The sequence below is a fragment of the Notechis scutatus genome, chromosome 10 (assembly GCF_049901735.1).
Source record: "Notechis scutatus isolate UNSWTSFEM ecotype Mainland chromosome 10, rNotScu1.2, whole genome shotgun sequence".
Lineage (NCBI taxonomy): Eukaryota > Metazoa > Chordata > Lepidosauria > Squamata > Elapidae > Notechis > Notechis scutatus.
Window position 1 is genome coordinate 19,668,077 of NC_142018.1, and position 22,629 is coordinate 19,690,705.

General features: G+C 40.8%; 1 protein-coding gene across 2 annotated transcripts in view; it reads right to left on the minus strand.

Annotated features, from left to right (window-relative positions):
- The window catches only part of AFF2 (ALF transcription elongation factor 2), a 247,666-nt gene that overhangs the window by 143,528 nt on the left and 81,509 nt on the right, over nt 1-22,629 (minus strand). For both annotated transcript variants that reach the window (XM_087972231.1, XM_087972230.1), the window contains exon 3: nt 17,455-18,339. In XM_087972231.1, coding sequence (XP_087828357.1) covers nt 17,455-18,339 — 885 coding nt within the window. The remainder of the gene's footprint in view (nt 1-17,454; nt 18,340-22,629) is intronic.

A 22,629-nucleotide genomic window follows, 5' to 3' on the forward strand; every position in this document is an offset into this window, starting at 1 on the left:
TATTTTGGCAGGAACAACATTAAAAGTGACTTGAGGTTCCTTCCATTCCAATATGTTGTTTTTGATTTCCCAGTCTATAGCCTACAGCAATAGGATTTCCTGGTAGTATTCCATCTAAGTAATAACCATATCTGATTCTGTTTAGTTTTGCAAGACTAGCCAAGGTCAGCTCAAAAGGAAATAGAACCTTCTAAACCATTAACAAAATACACACTTCTTAAAGTTACATCCTGTCTATCATGCAAGAGCTCAAATGCTTCAATAGAAATTTATCTTCATTTCTGCCTATTGTTGCAAATTTAAGAGATAGGGTGGTCTGAGAGAGTACAACTGAGATGATTAGCATGGCCTAGAGACTAAAACATATGAAGAATGGTTGCAGGAATTGAGTAATGGGGTGACATAGTGGCAGTGTTTCAATATCTAAGGATCTGCCAGAAAAGAAGAGGGAGTCAAGCTATTCTCCAAAGCACCTGAGGGCAGGACAAGAAGCCACGGATGGAAACCATCAAGGAGAGAAGCAAACTGGAATTAAGGAGAAATTTCCTGAGAGTTAGAATAATTAATCAATGGAACAACTTGCCTCCAGAAGTTGTAAATGGTCCAACACTGGAAGTTTTTAAAGAAGGGACTGGACACCATTTGTCTGAAGTAGTGTAGGGTATCCTGCTTGAGCAGGGGGTTGGACTAGAAGGCCTCTAGAGCCCCTTCCCATTCTATTATTCTGTATTTCACTGTGATTGACCAAAACTCCCACTAAATTTTCACGGTGGAGAATGGAGCTGGGTCCTTGAGACAAGCTACATTGGCTCTCAATGGGCTTCCTGCATTCCTTCCATCTTGAAATCCAACTATCACAGCCTTTTTATTGCAACACACCTACAGCTTTTATGGATGCTGGAGCACCAGGATGAAGAACTAGACGAAGAGCACAGTTAGCACCATCACAGATAATCTGCCTTTAAGGAAGGCCGTTGCTGCGACCCCATTTCCCTCAACCTTTGCAATCTCCCTGGGTTGAAGAGCGAGGGGTCAACAGCTGGTTGTCCAACAGCCATTGTTTCATAATGCCCAGGAATTGACTCCGAGGTGCCCTTTGGCTCAGCTGGAATTTGTCTGCAATTGCCTGTGATTGTTGAAAAACAAAAACCTGCCCGTCTTAACTTTTGCAGCAAGGCCAAAGGCCACAGGGAAAGTAATTATTTCACTGCGCAGCCCAGAGATCGGGCATCTCTCATGATGAATCTGGCTTGGAAGACCAGGCCTCCAAGAAGGTAGCTGCTCAAATTCCCTAGCTCCATTGTCCCCCACCCCATGTTTGGTTAATGAATGGCCCTTTTTGGCAGCCCATCTCAGATCAGTTCCTTACAAGCAGGTCAAAGGAACTGATCTTGAATCCAAGGAGCGTGTCTATCGGAGTAGGATTCACATCTTATAAGAGGGGGTGGATTTGTTGGAGTCCTGACACCCTGTTCCTGATAAGTAAATAATAAATAATTGATAAAGAATAACTTATCCATTGCAGTGATTCATTTAACAGTTGGAAAGGTCCTAAAATGGCTCACTTAACAAATGTCCCCACTTAACAGCAGTGCTGTTGGGTTCAGTTATGGTCATAAGGCAAGGATTGTCTGTAGTTACAGGGTGAGTTTGGTACATTTGTGGCTTGTCATTTTGAGTTTCGTTCCGTGGCTCGAAGACACATCAATAGGGCAAAACACTAATACATATTTCCAGCAACAGAGAGTATCTAATGCACAGAATCTGGTTTAGCAGCGATTTATCTGGGACAGCCAATTTACCATTTGTTTAGGCAAACCGTATAATTGGAAACTCTGTCCATTTTTTTTTCTGCTCAGGCTAAATATTCTGTATATAAATACTTTCTTTCTAGTAGATAAATAGGGCTTTTATTTAGGCCTTATCACCTTCGTATTACATATTCATTGATTTCTAAACTGCTTTAAAACAGCTCAGTCGAGGCGAAACGTTATGAATTCCATTTTGGCACCTTGGTATTAAATTTGCATATCAGGTCATGCTCCGCTTGACATGCATTCAAAATTGCAGTGCAGCTATTTTATTACCGCTCACAAAAGATATTCGGAGAACTGCACATGCGGCATCAAAAATAAATTAAAGGGATAAAGTACCCAACTGTGGGTCACTTCCCATTCTTGGAAACAGTTTATTGGTGCCTGTCCATAAATAAGGCTCAAGTCTGGAGCATTTGGGGATAAGTTAGGTAGCCCAACCACAATGGATACCAGAACTTCCTTCACTAAGCAATGTGGCTGTTCAGTGAATCAGGCTGGTTGAAAATAAATCATGATCATCGATCTGTACATGTTTCTGGTAGCAGCTGACATATCAGTAGATTGGTTGGTTCTGGGTCTCTCTGTCTCCACATTCACACAATGTGTTGTTATCTACTAAGAGCATATTATTGGTTTTATACTTAGGCACTCTGACTTTCAACCTATCCAACCACTACCCTCCAAGTAGTATAAGGGAGGCTAGATCCTTCAGCTATACCCTCCTGCAATGGCATTCCTTCCTTGATTGGTTCCTTCCTCCATCTTTTAATTTGATTTTGTTCTTGGGTACCCTCAAGAATGTTTGTTGACTAGTAATGACTAGGCTGATGGTATTATCTAGTTTGGGTAATGAAGCATCTGGAAGAAAACAACTAAGCAGTCATCCTCCTCCTCCTCTTCCTCCTCCTCCTCCTCCTCCTCCTCCTCCTCCTCCTCCTCCTCCTCCTCCTCCTCCTCCTCCCTCTCCTCCTCCTCCTCCTCCTCTTCTTCTTCTTCTTCTTCTTCTTCTTCTTCTTCTTCTTTTCTTCTTCTTCTTCTTCTTCTTCTTCTTCCTCCTCCTCCTCCTCCTCCTCCTCCTCCTCCTCCTCCTCCTCCTCCTCCTCCTCCTCCTCTTCTTCCTCCTTCTCCTCCAATGTCTTCTAGCACTGATGATATTATCTAGTTTGGGTAATGAAACATCTTGAAGAAAACAACCAAACAATCCTCCTTCTCCCCCTTCTCCCCCTCTCCTAACCTCTCTTCTTGCTCCTCCCTCTCCCTTTCCCCTCCCCTCCCCTCCTTCTCCTCCCTTCTAGCACAGATGTTACTTAGTTTGGGCAATGAAACATCTGCAAGAAAAAACAAAAACCAAGAGCACCAGGGATCCTCCAGACCTCCTCCTTCTCCTCTCCTCCTCTCTGCAGACCCCACTCCCTTCTAGCACTGATCACATTACCTAGTTTGGTTAACTAAACGTCTGCAAGGAAACAACCAAGCTCAGAGAGAGCACCAAGCATCTCATTTCAACCCTGAGCTACAAATAATTATCCTTTATTGGGAGAGTCTGTTGCTGGAGGCCAATTGTGTGAAGTTATGACTTTCAACCTCCCATGTGCACCAGTTCTCTGGAAATTCTACCTGCCTAATAGATCTGGAGGGTTGCGAGATTGCAAGTTAGTGCCAGGAGCCGTACCAGGAGTGATTGTCTTCCAATAGCATTGCAATGGGTCTGGTGTGTATCCAGGTTCATCTGCATAATGCATTTTGATCAGCCTGACCTTATTTGCAGATGATCGGTGACAGGCATCCATGACAAATGATGACAAGGGAAATTCAAGCTCAGCCGCAGAATAATTTGGCCATTTAAGGTTGATTAAGAACCTTCCTGCAGTTTAACTTCGACACCAAAAGGACCAGAAAGGGTTACGGATTATGCAGCTGGAGGACATAAAATAAACATGGAGTTCTTTGGGGTCCCTGACCCTTTAAAAAATATGCTAATGGAAAGGCAAGCTTTTTGACAGCCGCTTCCGTAAATCAAAAGGCCCATAACTGTGGAGGATACAAATTTTATATATATATATATATATATGTATATGATCCTTCCATATTTTGGGTTTTATTTCTGACAGTCATCTGCAACTGTTCAGTTTGTAAATGCCTTAGGGTTGGCAGAGATTTACATTATAAATTTCCACTAGAAATACAGTGTCAAAGGATAATGATGGTCTATATACATTGCAGAAGATACTGTATAGGTAGTCCTCAATTTACGATTTCAACTGAGTCTGGAATTTTTTGTCATTGGTCCTTGCAGTCATTAAACAGACCCCATGGGACATGACTTGATTGTTCTGACCAAGGCTTCCTAGAGACTGTAATTAAAATAAGCACACGCTTATTTTAAAAATAAATTTATTTTAAAAATAAGTCTTGTTTTATTGCAATGCTGGGAATTGTTTTCATTCCCAGCTGATAATGAATCTCAAACAGTTCCTTGAGATAAGCACCCATCTTTCTTTTCTGCCTTTTTTGAACCAGCCCTATCAACTCCAATCTGTCCCGAAGCCAGCGTATCATGTTAGTATTTCATAAGTAAGTTGAAGCATCAGTTTACCAAGGATTTTATTCCTGATTACATTGTAAACAGAGACGAGATCTTTGCATACAAAACCTATCTGGGTAAAAAAATAACAAGAACATGTCCTATATTTCCAAATATTGTTATTATTATTATTTTTTTATAGGAAACTAACTCTTTACTCTCTTAGCATTTGGTAAAAATGTTTAATTTATGTTTATGTATTCTTATTCAAAATGTTAGTTAACAGCCTGCAGGGACCCGGTAATAGGATCCTTTTCCAGTTCTTCTTTATGTTATTAGCTACATTAATGACTGTTTCTGCAACTCTCTACAAAGGCTCATGCTAATGAACACCAATTAATTCCAAAATGATTTTAAACAAAGGGTGATGAGAATATCCAATCAACCGTAGCTGTGTAAAGAGCGAGTAAGTCACTCTGACCTATTTTTTTTCTTTTCCTTCCGTGTTGTTTCTTTGCCAAAAGTTGACATCAGTTTTCTTCTAGCTCACCTATGCATTGCTTTGGTTAATAAGATTTACCGATAGATAGACACCCAGACATATGCACACAGATCAACCTGGAGTTTCCTGATGTTGCTAAAGACAGAATGTAAACCAAGCCTTCCTTGCAATCCTGCCAAACTGGGTTGAACATAGCTGGAGTCTGTGGCCCATGATTCCCAAAGATGCTTCACTAACTGTCAGGCACGAAGAATCGGGACCACATGTTAAGCATTATTACTGTTGTTGTGGTTTGTTGTTGTTATTCTGAATTATTATTAAGCAACTGAGGGCAGGACAAGAAGCAAAGGATAGAAATTAATCAAGGAGAGAAGCAACCTAGAACGTGGAACAACTGGCCTCCAGAAGTTGTGAATTCTCCAACACTGGAAGTTTTTAAGAAGAGACTGGGCAACCATTTTGTCTGAAATGGTATAGGGTTTCCTGCTTAAGTAAGGGGATTGGACTAGAAGACTTTCAAGATCCCTTCCAACTTCTCTTCTCTTCTCTTCTCTTCTCTTCTCTTCTCTTCTCTTCTCTTCCTCATGCCTATACACAAGAATCTCATCAACTACTGTTCAGCACTGAATTGGTATTAGATAAGAGTGAAGGCAATTCAAGAGGGGTTGGACTTGAAGTATTTGTGGGAATGTAACTACTCTAGGCTGATTTCTCTCTTGACTCCACCCCCAAGCTCTGCCTTAGAGCTTAGAAACTAGAATTCAACAGTAGAAATTCAGACCCAGAAAAATGTGGACCACTAAAACCCAGGGATGGTACTACCATGACATCATGATCTCCAAATCCCATGGAGTAATCACCTGATCACCTTCTAAGGATCCATAATTGGACATAGTAAATGGAAGAATACAACAGGATGATCCCAAAGATGGTTTTCCAAAAGGCAACAGAGTTTTCTTCCCTTTTTCCCCCCTTTGAAAATGTTTTGCTTCTCACAAAGAACTGAAGGAGAACGGAAGAAGCTTCTTGGATGAGAAACAAAACATTTCCAAGAAAAGCCAAGAAAGTCCAGTTGCTTCTTGGAAAAGCATCTTTGGGACAATCATAACCTGGATGATTGAGAATCTCCAGGGACAAAATGGTATGATTCCTTCACCCCCTCTCTCTTCCCCTCTCTCCCCTGCCTGCCTGCCTGCCTACCTACCTATCATCTATCTATCTATCTATCTATCTATCTATCTATCTATCTATCTATCTATCTATCTATATATCATTCTGATTTCTGATTTCTACAGAAAGAGACACCAAATAATAAATAGGTATTCAGATCACCAATCATAAGTATTCCAATTCAACCCAGTCCATGGCATCCTTTCCAAGGTGTCCTCTGGCACATGCCAGTCATTATTTCTACCTGAAAAAATCTTCGTAACACCTGGTGGAGGAAAGGAAAATAAATGTCTCTTTTTAAACAATGCAAGATCTACCCCCCACCCTCTTTCCCCAATAATTAAATTACATTTAGCCAGCAGCTATTATTATTCTCCACTGGTCCCCCACTGAGACAGCCACGGTGATACGATTTAAGCAGCAATCTAGCAGAGCACTTTTCATTGCCAGCGATTGTTGTGCTGAGTAAATTGGTTGCATCACATTTGACTCTAATTTGGGTTTTTAGAACCGTTAATTTGAACTTAAGCACCTATAGAAACGTCATTATCGGGAGGTATCTGTGCTGGAACCCAGTTTCGGGTCGCTCTGTTTAAAAACCAGCTGAGTATTGATAGCTCCTGTTGACATTTCTGATGCCTAATATATCAGGCATTTATCAGACAGCATCAAAGGGAAAAGGTTTTCCTACACACACCTGTTTTGTTTTGTTTTTGCAATGTAAATTTCATGGGAAACTCAATTCTGGAAGAGTTTTTTTTAAGGTCTCCAATCCTGAGCAAATAATATATTAAATAAGGGCAGTTCTGCCAAACAGTTATTTACTCTGATTAGTCAAGTCATTAACCACAGATGATTATGTACTATAAGTTCAGTTCCTTGTGGAAAAGGAGGTAGTACGTTGATGACTCGGTTGTGCAACCCCACACTAGCTCTGATGATGTTACCTAGTTTGGATAATGAAATGTCTGCAAGAAAAATTTGCTAGACCAATACTTGAATACAGCTCATCAGTCTGGAACCCACATTACATATCTGATATTAACACAGTCAAGAAAGTCCAGAAATATTGCACAAGAAGAGTTCTCCACTCCTCTACTCGTTGCAGAATACCTTACGTCACCAGACTTGAAATTTTAGAACTAGAAAACCTTGAATTACACCGCCTTCGGTCCGATCTAAGTATAGTATATAAAATCATACATTGCAATGTCCTACCTGTCAATGAATACTTCAGCTTCAACCATAACAACACAAGAGCACACAATAGATACAAACTCAAGGTTAACCGCACCAAACTTGATTGCAGGAAATACGACTTCAGCAACAGAGTGGTCAATGTCTGGAATACTCTACCTGACTTTGTGGTTTCTTCCCCAAACCCCCCAGTTGTCTTCATCATCATCATTTTCCTCCTCCTCCTCCCCTCCATCTCTCTTTCTCTCCCTCCCAGCACTGATGGTGTTACTTAGTTGGATAATGAAACATCTGCAAGAAAACAACCAAATGCAGAGAGTACCAAGGACCCCTCAATTCAACCCTGAGCTACAAATATTCTCCTTTATTGAAATGCCACATTGTTGGTTAAGACCATCGTCTTATGAACTCTGGAGAATTTTTTAATGTTTTCTTGATGTTCCTGCTCTACAACACATAAGTAGCGTGTTTTTTTTTTGTTTTTTTAATGACTAACCATGTCAAATGATGTCTATGGAAGTTCTCAGTCATCCAGGTGATGGTTATCCTGAGCTAAAGAAGCTTCTCAGACGAGAAGCAAAACATCTTCAAAGAAAAACAAGAAAGTCCAGTTGCCTCTTGGAAAAGCATCTTTGGGACATGCCCAATGATGGGCATTGTATATTGGTCACCCCAAATTTATCCAAAGTTTATGCATCTTAGGCTTATATGTTGATCTGGCATAATTGGATTCAATATTTTCCTTATTTTGCTATGCTTTGTGAATAAGTGTGCAAAGCACTTGATTCAGAAGGTCAAAATGGGACAATGGAAGGGTTAGTTTGAAGTACACAGTTACTGAGAAACCATGATTAATTTTTCCTGCATGTTTTCTCATTCAACATTTCCTGCTTCCTGTTCTTGGGAGGGAGGGAAATTTTCAATGGATATGACAATTTAGGAAGGAAGGAAAAATAACACCATGAAGTCTACTCTACTAGAAGAACATTGCCAAAAATATTAGACCATCACAATATTTTTTCCCTACAACATTTGAAACTCTTTCCTCCTCCTGCAACTAACCCAACTTGCATTACCTTAACTCAAGGGTCTTCAAACTTGGAAAGTTTAAGACTTGTGGACTTCAACTCCCAGAATGCCCGAGCTAAGGAAGAGGAATTCTGGGAATTGAAGTCCACAAGTCTTAAAGCTGTCAAGTTTGAAGACTAGTAAGAAATTCTCCCATTTCTTTTAATTTCTCCAGATTCTGAGATGCCTAAAACAGCATCTAGGCATTTATTTTTAAAATTAGGAGCAATTGAACATTCTTGCAAAGAGGAATCTGTGAATCGAAAACTAGACACTCACACATTTCTAGGTGTGGGGAAATGCTTTCCATTTTCCATGTGGGATTTTGAAAAAAATAAAATGAAATGAAAAAGAACTGGCAAACCAGAGGGAACGAACCCCTAATCTCTCCTATTTCACTTGTCAGAACGTGAAATACAGAGATCTGTCCGTTCCTACATTTCAGACAAGTGTTAGGAAAGCCGTTACATGAGTAAAATGGATTTGCTAACCCCCAACCGCAATAGATGTTTCAAAATCAAACATCGGTGGACATCTCCATTGTTTATTTATGACTCCCGTGACAATCAACGCGGGTTATGTGCTACAATGTTTGACAGTTGAAAAAGAATGATTTACAGAAGCCCGTTAATTATGTATGAAAGTGGAAACAGTTTTAGTCTTTGCTAAGGCCTTGTTCGTTCTTCTTGTCAGAGCTGGTGTTTTTTCAGGGGATGGACGGACAAGGACAGGATCTTTGGAATGAACTGTTATAAACGCTCCCTCTTATCTACTGTAGATGCCACTTTAATCCATTTAATTGCTGGAGGTTTAATTCTGAATATCGCTTGGTCATCTTATTCCCACCTGCTTGGTTTCTCTGAAAACTTCCGAGGAGGAAAATAAATGGATCTCTTCCCATTTTGGTTTTTTTTTTTCCCTGTTCAAATTTTTATTTCATTCAAAAAAAAAAAAAAAATGAACATACAAAATTCAAAAGAAAAATAAATAAAGACAAAACCAAGCTGGACAAGAACGTTAAAAGAAAACATGAATTAAAAGGAGAAAAACGCATATTTATCCCCTTTGGTTGAACACTGATAGGTATCCTGCAAAAATAATAGCTTCTTGCAAAACAGATCCAAAATTTGTAAACTTCTACATCTATTTGCATCCCAATTTGATCTTTTCCTACATTGTATACATGGAGAAAAAATAGTTAACAAGTTCAACAACAGCAACATTGAAACCCAAGGACTCCGTTAACCATCTGTTATTGTTAATTTACTTGGAGAAAGTCTACCACGGTTTCTTATCTATGCTTATCTATTGTGGGGCGGCATGGGGTGTGTGTGTCAGAGGTTAAAATGATGGGCTTTTTGGCAGGTTCAAGACTCGAGCGCCACTCAATGGGGTGAGCTCCCATCCTCGCCTCAACTCCTGCCAACCCAGCAGTTCGAAAGCATGCAAATGCGAGTATATCAATAGGTACCACTTCGGTGGGAAGGTCGCCGGCCACCTGACCATGGAAACATCTTCTGTCATCACTGGCTGAATGGCCTTGAAACGGAGATGAGCATCAGAGTCACTAAGAGTCAGTAATGACAAGCGGAATAAAATCCACAAGGACTACTTTCCTTTTTTAAAAAAAGCTTATCATTTTAATCTCCAGAGCCTTAATTCAGAACATTGCTTTGTCATCTTATTCATACCTGCTTTGTTTCTGAAAGCTTCTGGGGAAAGGGGGGGAAAAAAGGATCCCTTCCCATTTCTTTTTCTTTTTTCTTTTTGTAAAGCAAGAATTTACAGTATAAGATATAGGAATATCATTTACTTATCCAAATGTCCAAAATGATTCATTCGGTTTGTGTTCCCTTTTCAGCAATAGGCACTTTTCTTTTCTTTTCTTCAAAAGGGCTTCACATTCTATCATTTTCCTCAGATATCCGTATCGTAGAGAGGCTAATTCCCCAGCAGGTCCTCTTCCCAGGGACTAGCCCCTTCGAGTCCTTATTTAATTTTCACAGTTGGATTGAAAAACAGCCCCTTCAGAATATTCTCCGGCGTTCAAGAAATTTGGATGAAAAAGGAAGACATTTTTTTTCTTCTTCATGGAGGATTCCCTACAGATGTCATTATTTAGCTACTCCTTGATTTACGACCAGGAGAGAGACCCAAGGGAAAAGTGTTTGAAAAGGAAAAGCTTAACAGACAAAATATGGTGCCAAAGTTTTTAAATCCAAGGTAGCTTCAGGCCAAGTAGAAAGAAAGCCATCAAGGTTGAATGGAAAAGCAGACTAGCTGTCCTGCTGAGATAGGAGGTTATCACACATAGTCCATCTTGCAGTGAGGAACCAAACACCTCCAATCTACAACCAATGGAATAATCTGAGGACTTTTGTATTCTTCCTTGGTAAGACGGAAGATCTCACCTTGAAACTTAGACTTGGGAATTAATAGTGGTTTTTTTTTCCTTTTTAAATTTGGTTTTCATTCCATAACATCACGGTTCCTTCCTCTTCCAAATGCTAGTTCCTTGACTGCAGCTCTTCTGCGTTTCTCAACTTTGGCAGCTTTAGGATATGTGGAGTTCAACTCAACATACAGCCAACATACAGGTTTGTCAGAACAGACCGTGGTTTATTCCAAGTGTTGATTCCTGTTCCACAGCTTCTCTGTGTCCCATACCTCAATCTTTATCAATCTCGGCAACTCTAAGACCTGTGGACTTCAATGCCCAGAATTCCCCAGCTAGCCTTCAGTTTTGTCATACCAGACCAATGGTTTCTTCCAGGGGTTGGTTCCTGGTCCACAACTTCACTGTGCCCCATACCTCAATCTTTCTCAATCTCCACAACTTTAAGACTTGTGTACTTCTACTTCCAGAATCTCCCAGCCAGCAATGGTGACTGGGGGATTCTGGGAGTTGAAGTCCGCATGTCTGAAAGTGGCCAAGATTGAGAAACTCTTTCCTACCTGATAATTGAATCCAGTCTCAGATGTCAGACGATATTCAAACTGAAATCAAGACATATCCAAGTTCTTAACAAGGCCATATTGATTTCTAATCTTCCCAGGTTGTTGGGTCTTTTTTAAACGCTGGTTAGAGGTCTCTTTCAGAATTTTGCTAGGTAATTAGGGAGAATGTGGAAATTTGCTGGACTCTTAAACCAAACGCTTTGGCATCTCTCTTGAGTAGTGCTATCGTATGTTCTTCATTAAGAGGAACTGCAAAAGGACTACTTCTCACAATATTTACAAATATAAACCACATGGCCATACTTTTCAGAATGCAGCTTGAACGTTGAGGCTCCAGTTTGGGTTTTGGCTTCGGTGATTTTATTTAATTTTATTTGAAATATGAACCTGGCAAAAGAATTTCAGTCTAAATGCTTGTTCCAGTCCATTATTTTTCACCCTCTGAAGTTTTTCTTTTCTTTTTTTTTAAAAAAAGCAAAACTAAAAGCCCTTTTAAAAAAGGGGGAATGAAAGTTCCACCCACGAAGAAAGAACCTCACATTTTGGCAAACTGACATAAAACAAGGCATTAATTAACCTGGGTTTATTCTATGCTTCTCCCCACCCCTTTTCCATCCATTTAAAGAAAATGAAACAAAAACAATAAAGTTACCACCACCACCCCAATTTAATTTTTAATTTTGTTGTATGAGGTGCAATGACAATAAAGTAAAGTAAACTAAACAAAAATGCCCTATTAAACTGACTGTGCCGGTAAAATTGGATACATCTGACATAAGGCTGCTGGCATTTACTGCTCAGCTTGAGCTGATCAATATGGTTATCTACCTGTCAATTTTCTATACTCTTTAATCCCAAAAGAGTGCTGGCCTGTGTGGGGATAGATATATCTTGCAGAGATAGGACTAATCAATGCATTCTGTGATAACAGAGTGATTTGTAAAGCATGTAACAAAAGCTTATCCTTTCCCTGTATACTGAGCCTGTCAAAATATTTTTCTAAGAAGGAATGCCAAGAGCAGCGTGCATCCTTCATGCTTTAAGTGGGTGGAGACAAATGAGGAAGAACTTCCATCCTTGCACAGTTGCAAACATTGTGTAGAAAAGACCTGGGCATTTTATGGGACCTTGGGGCCACATTTGGCCCCTTGGCTGTCCCCATCAGGACCTCATGAAATCAATCGTAAATTAGAAATCAAAGGTAAATGATGTATACAAGCGACACAATTGAATTGTTTTAATTTGGAAGGCAACTGCTATTTCTTTTCCAATTTACGTGTGTTCATTCTATCTATCTATCTATCTATCTATCTATCTATCTATCTATCTATCTATCTATCATCTAATTATCCATCCATCCATCTATTTATCCATCTATCCATCCATCTATCCATTCATTTATCCGTCTATCTATCTATCTATCTATCTATCCATCTATCTATCTATTTATCATCTAATTATCCATCCATCCATCCATCCATCTATCATCTAATTATCCATTTATCCATTTATCTTTCTATCTATCTATCTATCAATCAATCATCCAATTATCTATCTATCTATCTATCCAATTATCCATCCATCCATTTATCCGTCCATCTACCCATCCATCCATCCATCCATCTTCTATCTGTCTATCTATCTATCATCTATCTATCTATCTATCTATCCATCCATCTATCCATCCATCCATTTCTGTCTGTCTGTCTGTCTATCTATCTGTCTATCTATCTATCTATCTATCTATCTATCTATCTATCTATCTATCATACATCTATCATTCATCCCTCCATCCATCCTCTATCTATCATCATCATCTATCATCTATCTATGGATGAGAATCCAGAGTGGTCTGTGTGTCTAATTTACACAGCAGCCCACATTGCAATGCAATTAAAACTCTGGGGTGTTCAAGGATGTGTATTGAGAATTAAGTTGCAATCACAAGCTAGAACAGATGCTAGATTAACAGGGCTGCATTCTTCCCTTTGAATCAGGGGGTCCTATGTTAAACTTCCTTGCAGATGCTTAACATTTTCCAAATCCATTTACTGCATGGATCTATTTTCTTCCCCTGTTCAAGGGGTTTGGAATTCAGCCCCTGATACCGTCATTAACCTCGGTTATACCAATGCAGGAGACACCCCTTAGTGCTCTATTCTGACTTCAATTCTGATGTTCAATTTTTTTGTTTTTTAATGGGGTTGGGATTTTTTTTTAAATAGACAAGCAGAGCAAACAGATTCCTGTGCTTTTGCTTTCTCATTATTTCCTTTGCATGCAATTATTTCCTTGCCAAACAATAGCAGTGACAAATTGCAACGGAATCCTCCAGCAGATTTTTAACCCAAGGTAAAAATAAACAGAAACATCTGTATAGCGATCATGTACAAAGCTACGTTCATTAACAAATACATTTTTTTAATCAAACCGCCCTCTGCAAGTAACCCTCAGCTTCGACTTGATAGAAATAGGCCTTCTCTGCCCCCTACCAAGTTTTCAGAGGCTGTTCCCAGAACATTTCCCAAACTCTTCTGCAAATCACATCTGTCTTTGTTGGTCTTTGGAATGTGAATAAATAATTGGGAGAGATTCACACCCCCCCCCCTTGCCTTCTTCTTTAAACCAGTCAGACAAATTACAGTCTCAAAACAATTATTCCCAGAGGTGATAGGAGAGCTGAATTCCCACGTCATTATAGTTGTGCTTTTAAAGTTGTAGCAATGTTTCGGCAGAATATCATCAGCCATCATCAGGCTTCTGTATTGTGTTCGTCTGTGAGTATACTTATACAGAAGCCTGATGATGTCAGATGAGATTCTGCCGAAATGTTGCTACAACTTTAAAAGCACAACTATAATGACGTGGGAAAATACCCGAACAAAGCTGAATACTACATATATATACATACATACATACATACATACATACATACATACATACATATGGGGATCTTTGGTTATTTGGGTTTTCTCCCGCGTAAAATTGGAAGTATTTTGGTGACGTTTCGATGAAATCTCATTCGTCATCTTCAGGCTTGTGTCTTCGGCTTTGTGCTTCTGGGAGTAATGTGAGCTTGCAGCTGCTTCTTCCTTTTAACTGCTAGTGGGGGTGTGACTTGATTGGGTGGGGACTTGGCTGTGTTCTGATTGGGTGGGGGTGTGTTCTCATTGGTTGGGGGTTTGGCTGTCAGACAAGCCCCCACCCAATAAAGTCACACACCACACTAGCAGTTAAAAGGAAGAAGCAGCTGCAAGCTCACATTACTCCCAGAAGCACAAAGCCGAAGACACAAGCCTGAAGATGATGAATGAGACTTCATCGAAACATCACCTAGATACTTCCAATTTTACGCGGGAGAAAACCCGAATAACCAAATATAGATAGATAGATAGATAGATAGATAGATAGATAGATAGATAGATAGATAGATAGATTTCACATATCATCACAAAATTTCCAGAACTATAAAGCCTATATACTTGAAATTTGGCCCGTATGTTCCTCTAAGAAAGGATTTTTCGAAATGACCATCAGAGCATTAGTATTTCCTATATTATTATTATTATTAACACACTCTGATGCTAAGGAGTTCTACTCCTCCTCCCCATCTGAAAAGAAATCTCTTTCAAATGCAAAACACAAGCAGAAGAGAGGCAGCTTTAGTACAAAACAGTTGAGCTAAGCCACACCCAGGCTCCTTGCTGTCTCCTTGCTTACACAGCAAATACTGTTTCAGTTTCCAAACAGCAGATGTGGGGAAAAACTAGGATTTGCACCACAGTAGTCCAACTCCAAGGGAAAAAATATATCTTCTCCCTGGCAAGTTTTTATTTGTTTTGTCCTAGGATGGTGGGGTGGGTGGGAATTGCATGTTGACTTCTTAACCACCAGGGATCCTTCTGCAACCTTTGGAATGGTGCAAATATTTGCTAACCAAGGCAGGGTTGGGGGGCAACCCCATTGAATTGCTGAATTAAATTCCCACATCAAAATATCGATTGGAATCACCAAATCAAAGCCAACCCCTCTGAGCTCATTTGAAAGGATGAGAAGTTTCTGCACAGATGCCAAGAGAGCTTTTTCCAAATTGGAATGGAATCATGCATTAACTGTCCCCTAAAGATGCTCCAGTGGGAATTGCTTGTGGTGAGTAAATATACACCAGGTCGGTTCTTGGTTTCTCCTCCACAAATCTATAAAACGTTGCTATGTTTCAGATGGCTTCATATTCCCCCTCCCCCGAGTTGTCTATTCATTCAACATTTCTAATACCATTCTTGTCATACATTCTATTTTTGCCTTCACAGCAAAAAAGAATGCTATCTTTAATGAGAAAGCCAAACACACTGATTGCCAACAATTGTTAGGATTACGCAATAAGAATAAGATACAGTGTACAGTCCAACACATACACACACACACACACACACAGAGAGAGAGAGAGAGAGAGAGAGAGAGAGAGAGAGAGAGAGAGAGAGAGAAGACTATGCAAAAGTAAGCAACAAGTTTTTCACAACCACAATCTTCCTTTTAGCTGATAGGTGCAAAATGGAAAGCAGATTAGCAAAGGGTTTTGGACATTAGTGTAGGTCAGTTTTTGAAAGCATGTGCAGACCGGCACATAATGTCTCAAGCTCCCTGAGCATTCCTAATTCTTTGTGGGTTTTTTTTCTTTTCTTTTCAGAGAGGCAATACATTGACTTAAAATCAAACACCTGCAATATTTGCAAATGGGAAGAAATATGCCTTTGTAACAGCCTGGTTCGCCATTAATTCTCCAGCTTCTCCACTATGACATGTAGTTCTTACCTTTTGGTGGTAAACAGGGTATTCCTCGGTTCTGCAAGAACATTGGGTCATCTAAAGCCAAAACCAATGCCTTGGGTTTTGCCACAGCAAAACTTACAAAGGGTTCACTCTATCCTTTCGCTTTGAGCGATATCTGTTCTCCCCACTTTTCTTTCTGGCCAACACTCAGAACAAGATTGTGAAAAGTCATACCAGCTATGAATCATGAGAATTATTGAAAAGAAAGTCAGTCTGAAGAACAAAAAATGACCACGAACAGCCCTATTGTGCAACTCAGTCATGGCTAAGTTGACTCAACTTCCAATGACCCAACTTCGGCCAAAATGGCACACAGTTTTATTCCATGCAGAGGCCACAGTTATCCCATCTGGATCAAGGGTACAACATGCAAGGATGGCTCTGTGTATGTGTGTGTGTTTTATAAACCATCCACCCCTTAAAGATACTTGTGTTATTCTTTTTTAAGAAAACGACAATTAGTGCCGACAGAGAACTTAAGGAAGTAATTTCTGTGCAAGAACGACAGTGGGGTGGTCCATGGAGGCTTTCAGTCATCCAGGTCATGGTTGTCACACAGGTGGCTTCTTCAAAAGGCAACTGGAATTTGTTTTTCCTTGAAGACGTTTTGCTTTTCATCCAAGAAGCTTCTTCAGTTCTGAAGAAGAACTGAAGAACTTCTTTGGTGAGAAATGAAACGTCTTCAAGGAAAAACAAACTCCAGTTGCCTTTTGAGGGGGGAAAAAAGCACCTTTGGGATAAGGACAGCTGATAAGACAACACAAATCAGAGGCTGGACAAACCCACCCCACCAATACACTGGCAATAAATCAATAAAAACTGGAGATGTGTTTTCCACTTGATTTTTGTCATATAAAGCCAAGGAAAAAATGCAAAACATGATACATCAGAAAGACAATAATACAGGGCGAGGGAGAGAGAGAGAGAGGAAGGGAAGGAGGGAAGGAAGGAAAGGAAGGAAGGAAGGAAAGGAAGAAAGAAGGAAGGAAGAAAAAGAAAAGAAAAGAAAGAAAGAAAGAAAGAAAGAAAGAAAGGAAGAAAGAAAGAAAGAAAGGAAAGGAAGAAAGGAAAGAAAGAAAGAAAGAAAGAAAGAAAGAAAGAAAGAAAGAAAGAAAGAAAGAAAGAAAGAAAGAGAGAGAGGGGGAGGGAGGGAGGGAGGGAGGAAGGAAGGAAAGAAAGAAAGAAAAGAAAAGAAAAGAAAAGAAAAGAAAAGAAAAGAAAAGAAAAGAAAAGAAAGAAAGAACGAAAGGAAAGGATGAAAGAAAGAAAAGAAAGAAAGGAAGGAAGGGAGGAAGGAAGGAAGGAAGGAAGGAAGGAAGGAAGGAAGGAAGGAAGGAAGGAAGGAAGGAAGGAAGGAAGGAAGGAAGGAAAGAAAAGGTAACACTTACTTCACTCATTTGAGGAATGGTAAGCTTTGGTAGTTTATTCTTAGAATTGGATCCGGTGGTTTTCCCTTCCAGTAGACTTCCAAAGGATTGGTTCCCATAGACCCCCTCAGTTTCTATGGGTGGTTTTAGTTCTGGGGAATCATTCGGGACTTGGTCCTGGCCATCCATGGGTCGAACATAAGCAGTGGGCTTCTGCTGGATCATACTGCTTTTACAGTGGAGTCCAGGAGGGAAGTTCTGGTTGGAAAGATTGTTAGCGGCGGATAGCAAAGATGTAGAAGGAAGAGGAGATCCGTGGCTCAGAAAATCAAGATCCACTGGAGACTTCGAGTGGGTGGTTTCTTTGTAGGAGTGCTCGGCTGTTGTGGGTTTGGAGTGATTGTGCCTCCTTGAATGTGAAGATGAAGGTGGGGTGTTGAGTTCCTCCCCTCCTCCAGTTTTCTGGGGCTCATTCTGGCAGGGATAGAGGTCCTCATATCTGCCTTGCGTTGGCTCATGAGAAGAGCTATGTTTGGTCCGATTGGGTTGGCTACTGGGTTGGTTCGACTGGCCACCACTAGAGCTGTGGTTGCCACGGGACCAGTCCGTCCTGGATTTCCTGCTGCTCTGGTGGCCATTCAGCAAATTGGAATTGGAGGACAGGGAAGATGGGGGAGGCATGGCCGTTGAGGTGTTCCCACCCATCTGGTGGGATGCAACCATCCGGTTCCTTTGCTCGGGGAAAAAATTCGGCTCATTTTTGTCAACTGGGGTTTGTGGCACAGGATTCTTTGGGATGCCGACAAGGTGGCTCTGGTTGGAATGGTTGGTGAGCAGGTCCTTCATCTCATCGTAGTTCCCCAACGTGTTCTGCACACGGTTGGCAAGTGCATCCCCTTTGCTGGTCTAAAACATCAAAAGAAATCAGGGTTAAGAAAGGTGACCCATGAACAGAGATGGGACAAAGCAAGAAAGGAGAAGATCTGACTTCTCCCAGCCCATAATATCTAAGCCCGGGGTGTCCAACCTTAAGAATATGTCAATAATGGCTTGGAGAAGTTGGAAGTCATTTGAAATTAAGGAGAAATCAACAATCCCAAGGAACGGAGTCCTTTTCAGAATGCATTTAGGCCAGGGGTGTCCAACCTTGGCAACTTTAACACCTGTGGACTTCAACTCCCAGCATGGCTGACTGGAGAGTTCTAGGAGTTGAAGTCCACAAGTCTTAAAGTTGCCAAGGTTGGACACCCCTGGCCTAAATGCATTCTGAAAAGGACTCCGTTCCTTGGGATTGTTGATTTCTCCTTAATTTCAAATGTTTTCCAACTCCTCCAAGCCATTATTGGCATATTCTTAAGCCTTCATTGATCTGAAATATTTCTAAGTCAATGTTATGGACCGGAAATATCTCCAAGGGTGTCTTAAAAGAATAAAATCACATACAATTAAAGTCATATCAAAACAATCAACATTCATACCATGAAGAATCCTGGGTTTTTATGAATTAAAATCCTGCTCCAGGGATAAAGACAGGGTTGCAATGGGAGAGGCCATTCATTAAAACTTATTCAAGCAATGACTGATATGTGCCATCACAGATGATAAGGCAGATCCCAGAAGGAAACCTGCCCAAAGGGTTGAGTCTACTGCAAAAGAGGTTCTTATCCTGTCCATTAGTCCAGGGGTCCTCAACCGCTGGTCCGCGGACCGGTACCGGGCGCGGAACAAGCCTTACCGGGCCGCTGGTTGCTGGCGCCGCCATCTTTTTGGTAAAAAAGCAATTTTTCATCAAAAAGATGGCGGCGCCTAGCGCTGGTGAGCTTTTCCGGAGAAAGCCATTTCTACCCGAAAAGCTCACCAGAAGCGCGCCGCCGCTTTTTGACGAAAATCACTTTCGTGACGTCACCGGAAGTGATTTTTCGTCAAAAAGATGGCGGCGCCCAGCTGACGCCGGAACCGGGCGCGGCGCCAGCTGACGCCGGAACCGGGCCGCGGCGTCGAAAAGGTTGGGGATCCCTGCATTAGTCAATGGCAGAGTCTTCAAAGCAGAAGTTACTTGAAAAGGGTGCCTGTTAGTAATCTCAGTGTGAATGCCATAGAGATGGGTAGGAGGGACCCTCTCATTTTTTTCTCCTGTGAGTAACATTAATAATGGCAAAGCAACATTATGCAGTGCTGGTGAAGGAGTTGGACCAAGATAGAGGAAGGAACAGTAGAACCTGGGGGCCGAATTAAAAGATCGATCAGCCTACAATCCCTACATAGTCACAAACAAGCTAAGTCCAACCTCTCTTGAATTCTGTGCACCCTTATCTAACTCCTAGCAGATGCTACCCATTAGTTGAGAAGATTCCTGTACATAGGCTTTTAGCAATAAATCAGTTTAATTGGACCTTCACTCACGGAGCTGATCGTTCACGCCTGACAAGGCCAAAGAGAAGCGAGTTCAAGTTTCTACTCCATTATGGAAACTGACTTTGAGCAGACATAGTCATAACCAGGTTAAGGTGGGGAAAAACACCCTTAATTCTTTTGCCTCTACACAGGGTTGAAAATGCAGTAATAAATCAAACAGCTTCTTTCCCTCTCTATCACTATGGCTACGGGATGTAGCCTTTGGTTGTGGGTCACCAGGAAGTTGGTAATTTGACTGGTTGGGGATGGATTTAATGTTTAAAAACGGAGACGTCACTCATTGAACATGCTATTTTGGCCCCAGCTTCAACCAGCCAATCAGCCTGGCTGGTTCAAAACAATCACGTACTTCCCAATGGGTAAGAGCTTCCTACCAGCTCACCGAGAACCTTTGAGTTGTCAACTAAGAAGGAAGACACAATTGCTGGGAAATGGTACAGAGCACCCAGGCTTTCTATCCTGTACAAACAGTGGGGGTCAAAGTAACTGCCAACTAACATATGCTACCACATTGTGATGAATAAGAGTTTCAAGTGTCCTTTTTTTGTATTGTTCTGAGTTGCCCCGGACTACTAAAGATTTGATTCTGGGTGCTTTTTGGCCTGCATCCAGTTTGGTTACTTAATAATTTCTTTCAAAATGAGCATTCAGGAGAGCTTTTTAGAAAAAAAAAAATCAAAGAGAGATATAAATACAGTTGTCAGCTGTATTTGCAAAATTCAGTTGCCTTTATTTTCTGGAACCACACAGCATGTGTTTTTGCAAATCAATGATTCACAGTCACTTTCTGTAAAGCACGGCAATTATTAAGCAAATTCTGACTCATTTTTGGCATTATTGTGTTTTTATTCCTTGCGTATTTCTTACTCAATTTCCTAGATTTTAGCTGTGGCTTCTCTTCCCCCCCCCTTTTCTGAAAGGTCATTTAAAAGATGGGACATTGGCCTACCGATTATACCTGTAGTATAGGGTGAGTGTTCAGATGAGCAAGAAAACTACATCTGAGCAATTGGTGGAACTATGACAGTAAAAGAAAGGTGATTGTTTAGCAGAAGAAACTCCAGTTCTGAGAGTTGGTGGAGGAAAAAAGGAAAGCAGTCTCCCAAAACTATTTGATACATGATTCCTCAGATAAAGATTCCTCCACAATTGAAATACATCTTATTATGCATGTTTATTTGTTTTCGTAAACAAGGAAAACAAGATAATGAGACGCAAAGGTGCTTTTTTCAGGAGGCAACTAGACCTTATTGTTTTTTTCTTTGAAGACGTTTTACTTCTCATCCAAGAAGCTTCTTCAGCTCTGACAGGATAGTGGGGGAATGGAAGGATTTTTACTCCTTGCAGACATCCTTTTGGAGAGTTGTTGAAGCACTGTAGCTCTCCTGGTTCCTGTAGTCTGCAATTTTTCTCTCTCTGGAAATCCATTCCTAGTCCCATACCATTCCAAAGGTGTCCATCCCAAATTGTATAGCTAAAAGTCTGTAGAGATTCTCCATCATCCAGGTTGTTCCATGTTTATTTGTTCTTGTAAACAAGGAAAACAAGATAATGAGACGCAAAGGTGCTTTTTTCAGGAGGCAACTAGACCTTATTGTTTTTTTTCTTTGAAGACGTTTCGCTTCTCATCCAAGAATTCCTGGATGATTGAGAATCTCCATATACAGTGGGCTGTAAAGCACTGTAAAGTGGTATATAAGTACTACTGCTACCTTCTCTCAAGATGCAAGAGAATAATGTCTAGCTATGGATCTTGTAAAACAATTCAACCCCTTTTGGGCTTCTGGTAGGGATTCATGAAGAACTAGATCTTCCTGTAGGAGCTTTTTGATGGAGATCAGCAACTGGACAGTAATCCTGTCTCTCCAGATAAAGGAGAGATGATGAGATTGCCCATCTGCACTCTGGATAGCTGCTCCTCATGAGTGGACTACAGGATCTGAGGTTTTCTGTAGTCGGTTCATGAGTTGCATGAAAAAAAGCAACAATTTTCTTGGTTTCAGCTCTGATGTTCATCGGGATGATTAGGTCATCCTTTTGTTTGGAGTTGTACATTGTTTGCACCACAATGTTTCTGTTGGAGTACAAAGTTTTGGAAAGGAGAAGATGGGAGTGGATTGGAGGAGGAAATATGATATCTGTATGTCTTTTTTAAAAAAGAAACGTTTCCTTTCTAAATATTTGAAGCAAATGTTTAGAAATTTAACCAATTGTGTAAAGTGAAGAGTCACACAGTATGAAGAAACCGCGTTGTGTTTGGTGTACATGGGTGGTTGTATTAAGAAAAGTTTAAGGAGGACATTTTGGGGGCCAAAAAAGTACATTGCATTTCAGCCAAGAATCAAGTCTTTGTAGTGAGCCCACTTTGGTCAACCCAAAGCACAATGAACAATGACCCAACCCAGCGTTGATACACTCCCCCTCGTCATTTAACACAAGGAGATTCCATTGTGTCAAGGGAAGTGGGGTGGGGAGTGAAGAGTTGGAGGCCAAACACTTGTTTGCTTGTTCTTCTCCTTTCCAGCCGGCCTTGCAGAAATGCTGAGGCAGCAGTTGTGCAAAGAGGCTGGACAGGTGGTTGCAACTCAGGACATTCTTCTCTGAAGAACCTCATTACCTTTGCAGGTTTTTCAACTGACTGGACTTTCTGACAAGAGAAAGAAACAGGAAAAGGGTCCAATTTAACCTGGCAGCACCATCGCTATCACAAGGACAAGTGAAAGGAAGAAGCAGGGCCATGTCTTTGTCTCATGTGGAGGAGACTACATGAAGGTCTGGTTC